This window comes from Tupaia chinensis, unplaced genomic scaffold, assembly GCF_000334495.1.
Source record: "Tupaia chinensis unplaced genomic scaffold, TupChi_1.0 Scaffold000271_1, whole genome shotgun sequence".
NCBI lineage: Eukaryota > Metazoa > Chordata > Mammalia > Scandentia > Tupaiidae > Tupaia > Tupaia belangeri.
The window spans coordinates 560,753-570,725 of NW_006159752.1; the positions used below are offsets into that span (position 1 = coordinate 560,753).

The 9,973-nt window shown below is 41.5% G+C and overlaps 1 protein-coding gene across 1 annotated transcript in view; it reads right to left on the reverse strand.

Annotated features, from left to right (window-relative positions):
• Positions 1-2,915, reverse strand: part of LOC102484304 (putative E3 ubiquitin-protein ligase TRIML2) — a 22,046-nt gene extending 19,131 nt beyond the window's left edge. The window contains exon 1 of the mRNA XM_006149669.1: positions 2,789-2,915. Within this exon, the coding sequence (XP_006149731.1) occupies positions 2,789-2,892 (104 nt within the window). The 5' untranslated portion in view covers positions 2,893-2,915. The remainder of the gene's footprint in view (positions 1-2,788) is intronic.
• Positions 2,916-9,973: the final 7,058 nt, after the last annotated feature.

The following is a 9,973-nucleotide window of genomic DNA, read 5'->3' on the forward strand; positions in this document are numbered from 1 at the left end:
TGGCTTGCTTTCTCACTTTTTCTCTCTCTCTGATCCAACTGGAAAATAATAATAAATAAAGTTAAATAAAATTATTTTTAAAATTATTTTTTCTGAAACATGGTTTTACATTATCCTTTTTATTTGTAAAATAATTGTTTATTTAATTTTATTTATTCATTACTTTGTTTTAATTTGACCAGAGACAAACAGAGAGAGAGAGAAAGTGAGAGAACAAGCTACCAGGTCCGGGACTCGAGCCATGATCAGCCATGTGGGAGTGTCCAGCACCTTAACCACCATGCCACCTGCTGGTCCCGGTTTTAAATCATTTTTAATGAATGAAATGACTTTAAATAAATTTAAGTTCCCAATACAGTAAAGATAGATATTGACACACATATACAAATGTTTATTGGGATCCTCATCAATAATTTGGGTGCAAAGAATCCTGACACCACGTTTAACCATAAACTGCAATTTTGGCCATAAAGAGCACCTTTCCTAAAAATGGGGTTATTGCCAGACCCATCTATAATGTTGGTATGTTTTGTCAGTTTCCAGACATGAGGGCCATACACTTCTGCACTGCAGCCACTGTTTCAGAAAGGTGTTAATAAACCCTTGGATTATTTGCTCACTGGCTGGGTGGGAAATGGCCAGATATTTTCAATTTACATTTACTTTATGCCTAGTAAGACTTTCATTTTTCTGTGCTTAAGAATATTTTCCTTATTTTTCCGGTGATCAGGCTTTTTTTTCCATTAGATTTTTAACCTTTTTGGGGGCCCATTTTACGAGATACTAATATATCTAAAAGTTTAGCCCCTTGTGTATGATACGAATTGTAAATATTTTTTTCTCTACTTATCTTTGAATATGCTCTAAGACCTTTTCCTGCATGTGTCTTTCGACTTCTTGGTGGCTTCTCTTGTCTTGACTTTCCAAAGAAATCCCTGATGTAGTCCAGGGCCCCTCCACCCAGTCACCAGAATAAACAAACTCACCAACTCAGATTTCCTGGAGTTCTCGGCAGTTACTGTAGGTGACCGTGCCCTTCCACAGAATATGATCTTCCCTTAGCTAACTAAGCTCCTAGAGCTGAAAACCCGCTAGAGCTGATTTCCCTCTTCCTTGACTGGTCTCGTGCTCAACATCATTTTTGACTCTGTATCTTTTTGAACCTCTCTACATTTTGGGATGCTTCAAGGTTCAGTTTCAGTCTCTTATTCCCGTCGGACAGCTTCTCTCTACTTAATCTCATTCATTTTGGAAGATGAGAATCACTCTCCAATTTAAACTTCCAGCCTAAACTCCACAACTCATTTGCCATTGAATGCCAAATAAGTACCCCAAATTAACATATCTAACATTGCTCAGGATCTCAACCCTCTACCTTTCCACCCCCTCCAACTTCTTTAAGTTTCACTCATTGAGCTAGAACCATAGTTTAAACCATCATTTCACATACTCAATTATTGCTTTCCTAGTTTCTATCCACGCTGGTCCTCCTCCTGTCTCCAGCCTTTCTCAGTTCGTCAACCAAAATATTAATAATGTTTTAAAACATAACCAGGTTTCTAATCACTTCTCATGACATTTGGAATACAATCCAGATGGCTAACCAAATTCGCACACAATCTGGCCCCTGCCTTGATCTAATCTTGCCTCCCTCTTCCCCCGCTGTCAGTTTCATTTATGCCCAATTCATCAGTTTCTTTCTACTTTCACAGTGAAAAGTGCTCTTCTTTCCTATTTTTGAACTCTGGCTCCCACTCCTTTTTTCCTTCAGTTCTCAGCTCAAACCTTGCTTCCATACAGACCTTTCCAACAGGACTCGATCTGAAATAACTTCCTACTACACAAATCCTTATTTTTGTAGTGAACTAAGTTTATCTTTCTTTCTATGAACGCATTGACTTGTCGGTCACTGTTCACCAAGAGTAAGTTGCTTAGGTCCTCCCTTGTCTATGTCTGCCATAACTGATACATAATAAACATCTTTAAAAGTTGTTTATGTAAAACCAGCGGAAAGTTAAGATAAAACCAGAGGATGGAAAAGACAATATGTTTCTATAAGCCAAGAGAACAGAAAGTTGGAGAAAAATTGGTCTCCCTCAATAGATATCCATTTCTGTTTCCCATAAATGTCTTGCCTTTCTATTTTTTTCTTTGCTCTGCATTTCTCACTTTTTCTTTGATCTGGCTGCGTCCTATATACCAATATCTGTTAAATATATATTTAACATCTATTACAAATCTGCTATATATTTTATAGTTTTCCTACATAAAGGGACTTCAAAAAGTTAACAGAAAAATGTAATTAAAGTACAAATTTATTTTGTTATAAAAAATTTGAAATCCAGGGGCTGGCAGGTGGCATGGTGGTTAAGGGTGCTGGACTCCCACGTGGTCGACTACGGTTTGAGTCCCCGACCTCGAGGCTTGCCTTCTCACTTTGGAGGCTTGCTTTCTCACTTTGTCTCTCTCTTTGTGTCTCTCTGGTCAAATTAAAATAAATGAATAAATAAATACAATTAATAAAGTTACATAAAATAATTCTTTAAAATAGTTGAAATCCAAACATAGTTTTTTTCATAATGTACATTTTTCCATTAAGTTTCTGAAAACTCTTCTCTTTCTCTCTCTCTCTCTCTCTCTATATATATATATATACACACACACACACACACACACACACACACACCACTCAACAAATATAAAGACTTCCATAAATACCAAGAGCAAGTTTAGATACTTAAACACCCCGATCAAGGAGATGATGACAGAGAAAAGTCCACCTACTTACTGAGTAATCCTGGGTAATTCCTTGAGGGTAACCAGTGGACACTGAAGACTGAGCTCGAATTGCTTCCTCAGTCCCTTGCTGGCATCCGCAGAGCTGCATATCATATCCACATAACCAAGTCGGGACAGTGGTTATCCCACTTCAGTGAGGGAGAGAATGATTGCAGTTTATTAAAACAGATTTCTTGGCCCAACCCCCCGGGGCTTTGATAAGATTTAAGGTGGGGTCTCTAGATTTACATTTCTAATGAACTCCCAGACAATGCTAAACAATACAGAGGCTCACTTCCTTTGGAGGAGTGACTATTTTGTCTTGTGTTCTCATTTCAAAAGCCTTGTACACATTGTAGCCTGTTCATAAGGATTTCTTTTTTTAAATGAAACTCAAGTGCATATTCAATGTCACAAGAAAGCCTTCCAGCTACTGCCCTAGAATCTCAGTGTTTTCTCCTTAGCCGTAGTATTTTATTTTAAATCGTGAAACATTTTTTCTAGAACATAATGTCTGACTTCCCTGCTCACTCTGCAATGAGTGCTGTAGAATGTGATCACTGCATTATTTGCAGATAAAAAATCAAGAGTAAGGGATGACTGCTTTGACCAAATAACCTATCACAAATGGGAGGTCAGAGGACCATCCCAGGAAGTTTTATTTTTCCTCAGTGAAGAGGAAATCTGAAAGCTTTTTAAGCTTTCTAGTTCTGTCCCCTGGCATGTTTTGATAGCATAAATCAATCTCTCACTAATCAAACTTCAGTGCTTTTTCTAAATTACTGATAGGACAATGAGAAATTCTTCTACTTGGTATCTTATCTTCGAAACCTGCTACCCACACAATCCCAAGCCTGTCCTTTCCCTTATCTCTAGCAATATTCCACACCCATTCCCTTTTCCGAAAGCTAATTCTCCAGTCTTCTTCAAATAGAAGACATTTATTCTTGTGTGTCCCTCCTCTCTCAGCCATGGTAGCCTTGTTTCCTACTTTTTTTTGCCTTTCTCTTACAGGCCTCAGTGCAGACAACTTCCTGGAAGATCTTGTCGGTTCCTCTGTCATTAAAAACGTATTCGTTTTGATTGGATACCTTGTTTGTAATCTTTGAATCAAAGGATAAATATCAAACACAGCCCTCAGGTTTGGGAGTCTCTTAAAGCTTATCTTCATTTTTTAAGTTTTTTTTTTTCTTTTTTGAATCATAGGGCCCATGAGCACGCTGGAGAGAGCAGAGAGAGAGACAGAGAAAGAGAGAGAGAGAGAGAGTTAGAAATCATACCCTGGAGAGACGGCCACGTCACAATCCCTTCTCCTTCATTCTCCTCTTGAGATTTTGGGCGCCCCATCTCAAACACTCCATTGTTTTTGAAGCCACTGAGTTCAGAACTCAAACTGCACTAGCCTTATTGAAGTCCAGAGCCTTAACCACTTCGCCACCTGCTGGTCTCACTGGGTGTGATTTTTTTCAAGCTGCCTTCAGCCTTGTGGGAATCTAGTGCCTTACCCACCAAGCCACCTGCTGGCTCCTTATCTTTATTTTTAAGTAAATAGTACATAATCAATTTAAAAAAAATTCAGTATGCTAAGATATTAGTAAAAACAGTGTAATTTAGTGTGCTAAACGCTTTATGTATCTTTGTATATACCACAATCTGTATCAAAATACACTTGAAGCTGGGACCAGCAGTTAGCGTAATGGCTATTTCGCTGGACTCCCACATAGTCGACCACGGTTCGAGTCCCGGACCCAGTGGCTTAAAACTCACGCCGGGCACGTGTGCGTGTGTGCCCAAGAGGAGAATGGAGAAGAAGGGATTGCGGTGTGGCCCTCCCCCCTGGGGGGTGATTTCTCGCTTTCTGTTCTCTGTCTCGGGCTGTCTGACTGGCGAGCGCATGCGCCCTATAGCAAAAACCTCTCCCAAAAAAAAAAAAAATACACTTGCAGCTAATAAAACAGGTGATAGTGAGATTAAGAAATTGACTAAGAGCACTCAATGCAGAACACTTCAGAAATAGGAACTGAATCCCAGCATGTCTGGTGCCAAATTTTATCTCCTTACTATACTTATTTGTGCATATTAAATGTTAACTAAATATTCTGACCATTTGTAAAGGAAGATACCTTAACTTTGTATTATCATTTATCACAGATGCTTTTATATGTCTGCAGTAATAACATTATAGGGAGCACAGATCATCTTCAAGTATTAGAATTTTACAAAAAGATTTGGATTAAAAAAAAAAAAAAGTCCTGGGGCTGACTCGTGAGTAATGTTTGCAGCACTGAACTCCGGCATGGTTGACAATGGTTCGAGTCCCAGACCTGACAGTTTGATTTCACACTTTCTCTATCTTTCTCTTCCCTGGTGAATTAATAATAATTTTTAAAAATGACAATAATCAATAAAATTAAATAAACTTTTTTTTTTAAAGAAAATTCTGGGACTAGATGGTGGCACATTGGTAAAATGCAACGCTCTGAGAAGCAATCCCAGATGGAAACATTCCTGGTTTACGTCTGGAGACCTCTCTGTGTACATCAGCCATGAGTCTGACATGATCGAGACTGGCTAAAGGGGGGGTGCATTGCTATTTTGAGACCCTGTCGCCTGTGCTGTCTCTGTCTCTCTCACTCATCAAATACATAAAAAAGACTTAAAAAAAAAAAAAAGAAAACTCCTGAAGAAATATGATTCTTTTTACTGTCAAAAAACAACAAACAAAACTCTGATGAGTCATGGTTCTCAGTATTTATTTTATAACCTTTAAGCAGTAGCCGTATTCCCCTCGCCCTGGCCCCACGCTAGCATGCCGTCAGCTTCTGGGTGGGATGAACAGGGCTGGTGCAAATGAGGGTGTATTTCCTGCAGGACTCGACTGTGCTGCAGAGAACCCCACCCCCATTTCGGACAGCAGTGGAGTGACTGGGTGGAAGTTCAGTCGTCCACTGGTTGTAAATCAGTGCAAACTTCTCGAAATGCAACACGCTCGGTTTGCTTGTACTTTTTCTTTTCTTTTTTTCCTTTTTTTATTTTTCGCTTTCGCCATAGGGCGCATGGGCTGGCTAGAGAGAGACACAGAGAGGAGGAAAGTGAATAATCATCCCCCAGTGGGGATGGCCATGTTGCAATCCCTTCTCATTTTACTCCTGGATTTTTGGGCACAGATGCACACGCATGCAGCATGAATTTCAAGTTGCCAAGTCTGGGACTCAAACTGTTGTCAGTCATGTGTGAGTCCAGTGCCTTAACCACCATGCCATCACTGGACCCAGCTTTTACTTTTTCTGAAGGAAGATAATTTCCCTAGGAAAGGATCCTAAGAAACATTAAGAAGTGACCTTTGCCCTCCCACCTCATCGTGGAGGAAAAGACCTTCCTTTAACTGCAGAAGATACTCTCAGCAAAACAGAGGGACTGGCTTTGACTGAAATCTGCTAACCCTGAGCAAATGTAGCCTGCAGCTTTCCCATTGAAGAACGCATCAGATACATTCAGACTTAGAGTGGATTCTGATCCCATCTTTGCCACTTAATTGCCATGACCTTTGACAAGCCACTAAATACTGAACATCATCTGCAACTGTGTGTCCCTGTGGCCAGACACCTACTACAGACAGAATGGCCCGCACCGAGGGTGGCAAGCCGGCTGTCTGCTTCTGAGAGTCCCCTTTTATCCTGCTTTAGATCCTTTGTTTATTCAAAATATGTGCCCCAAGGTTTCCTTCAGCTTACTAATTTTATTTATTTATTTATTTTGGAAAGGTTTTTCCTACAAGGTGCATAGGCTCTCCAGAAAGACAGAGAGAGACAGAGACATAGAAAGTGAGAAATCACCCCCCGGGGGGATGGCCACTCCTCAATCCCTTCTCCTCCATTCTCCTCTCAGGATCTTGGGCACACACGCACACGCACCTGGCGTGAGTTTAAGTCACCGGGTCCAGGACTCGAACCGCAGTCGAATACATGGGAGTCCAGCGACATAGCCATTAGGCCAACTGTTGGTCCCAACTTACTAATTTTTATCTTTGTTTTCCCATTTTCTGTTTCTTGTGAGTCTTTTGTTTCAAGTAGTTATGTGTTTGATGAATGTGACAAAGTAAGGGGTCTATGGGCCCTCCTTAACCTTTTGTGCTCCTGTTACCTGAGTCAACACAGAGCCATACCAGCTTTTGTAAATTTATGAGCATTATACGAGAGGATGTAAAAAAGAAATCCTGGTGGGGGGATCAGCAGATAGCATAATGGTCCTATCACTGGACTCTCAAATAGTTTATCGCAGTTTGAGTCCAGGACTTGGCGACTTAAAACTCACACGGTATGTGTGTGTGTGTGTGTGTGTGTGTGTGTGTCTGTGCATGCTCAAAATCCCGAGAGGAGAATGGAGGAGCAGGGATTGTGGCTAGGCCATCCCCTTTGGGGATTTCTCGCTTTCTGTCTCTCTGTCTCTCCTGAGAGCATGCACACACCCTATAGCAAAAACCTCTCAAAAACAAAAACAAAAACAAAAAAGCTTAGGAGCAGGAACCAACAGTTAGTGTAATGGCTATATCGCTGGACTCCCACATAGTCGACCGCGGTTCGCGTCCCGGACCCGGCGGCTTAAAACTCACGCTGGGCGTGTGTGTGTGCGTGCCCAAGATCCCGAGAGGAGAATGGAGAAGGGATTGCGGCGTGACCATCCCCCTGGGGGTGGAATTTCTTGCTTTCTGTCTCTCCGTCTCTCTCTGTCTGGCGAGCGCATGCACCCTATAGTGAAAACCTCTCCAAAAAAAGAAAAAAAAAAAAAGCTTAGGAGCAAGGGTGGGAAGACCAGAGGTACTTCTTTCTGAAGGAATCCTTTTTCTTCTCTCTACTCGCTCTTTCAGCAGAGTCGAGAACATTCATTGCTCCCCAAATAAGAGGGTGTATACCCAGGGTGATGTTAGAGGTGGTACAGACGAGTTACTAATGTATGGAAAATAGAGTCTATTTATTTTTATTTATTTATTTTTTTGTTACCACAGGGCGTGTGCACTCACTGGAGAGAAAGAAGATCAGAGGAGGAAAGTGAGAAGTCACCTGCCAGAGGGGACGGCCATGCAGCCATCCCTTCTCCTGCATTCTCCTCAGTCTGGCCCACGCTCACAAACATGGTTGTCTTGATTGTAAAGCCTCTGGGTCCAGGACTGGAATCGTGGTCAGCCATGAGGGAAATGCAGTGCCTTAACCACCAGGCCACTGCTGGCCTAATAAAGAGCATCTTCATGCCCCTTTGATTTCTCCTGGTTAGTTATATGCTTGTGAATATAGAGGTAACTATATAACTGATATGGAGGCACATATTCAGCCTTTATTAATGCGGTGTCTACCCTAAAACCTGAAGGCCACTGGTCTCTCTCTATATATGTCCTTAAGAAGAAATGCTTTCTACTCTGTCTTAGTCTATTTCAATAATAGAGCTGCTCCCCGTTATTAGAGGGCATGCACCTTAACAGCATCATCTAAGAGAAAGAATGAAAGAAGCCTGTACCTTATCTTTTTTTTTTGGAGAGGTTTTTGCTATAGGGCGCGTGCGCTCACCAGACAGACAGAGACAGAGAGACAGAAAGCGAGAAATCACCCTCCGGGGGGATGTCCACGCCGCAATCCCTTCTCCTCCATTCTCCTCTCGGGATCTTGGGCACGCACACACATGCGCCCGGCGTGAGTTTTAAGCCACGGGGTCCGGGACGCGAACTGCGGTCGACTACGTGGGAGTCCAGAGACATAGGCATTACGCTAACTGCGGGAGCCTGAACTATATCTTAAAGTCATCTGACAGCTAGGACATTTTCCAGGACCTGGTAATACACCTGTTAAAGAAGACTCGTTGGGCTGGCCCCATGATCTAGTAGTTAAGGGAAGTTGAATCCAATATGGCTAGCCGCAGTTCAAATTTATGCCCTCATGGCTTGAAAGATTTAAATTCATGAAATCCCTAAATCCCAACAGGATGGAGGAATAGAGAAGGGATTGTGGCATGAGTGTCTCTCTCGAGAACCCACACACCAGGGGCTGGCAGATGGCATGGTGGTTAAGGGCGCTACACTCTCACGTTCAAGTCCTGTACCTGTGGCTTACCCTCTCCTGACTCTCCCTCTCTCTCACTCTGTCCCTTCCTGCTCAAATTTAAATAAATAAATAAATAGAACCCACACACCCTCTGGCAACTTAAAAATTAAAAAAAAATAAATAAAAACAAGAAAAGACTGGCCACCAAATGCTATAAGGAAGTGTCCAAACTAGCGTCAAGGTGTGTATATATATATATGTGTGTGTGTGTGTGTGTGTGTATGTGTGTGTATAACCTTTTAAAGTAGATTTGACCAATGGTCATGGCAGCAACTTTAAATAGAAAATGTAATGTTAAATGTTTTTACAGGGCCAGCCCATAGCACGGCAGTTAAGGCATCTGGATTCCACATGGCCGACTGTGTGGTTCGAGTCCTAGATACAGCAGGTTGAGAAAAACATGCAGGACGAGTGTGTGTGCATGTCTGCCCAAATCTCCAAAGGAAGCAGAAATGAGGAGAAGGGATGGCAATGTGTCTCCCTGAAGGAGCTCTTTTTCACGTCCCCTTTCTCTCTGTGTGTCTCTCTCTCTCTGGCAAGCACACATGCTCTCTGGCAAAAGTTAAAAAAAAAAAAACAGAAACAAAAACTTTTATAAAACTAGATGTTCGTCTTGCAGAGCTTGGCACATGATTTCTTTCTCTTTTTTTTTATTATTATTATCATAACCTTGTTTATATTACGTTGAATCACATATGTCTTTACAGCGTATTACATTTCTTTTTCCAGAAGGAATACCATGCATGTCAGTCAAGACAAAGACACTACTATCCATATCATCACCATGAAATAGATTTTCATCATTTTTTTCCAGGGTATTATTATTCTTTTCATTATTTTTTTTAAACGTTCAATCACCATTTATCATTTTGCTCATAAAAAGACTTTATCCAACATGAAATACTGCCCAGCCCAGCCCAGTTGAGAATGCTATACACGTTATCATTGACAGGTAGTAAACCTGTTCTGTGTCCCACTAATGTCATGCCTTTCTGTTTGTTCTCTTGCTAACCACCTCCATACTCTTTCCTTCTCCAGCCCCGTTCCGCACCACCTTCAGCGTTACTATTTTCACTGCTTTTATGGCCTCCAGTCAGAACTTG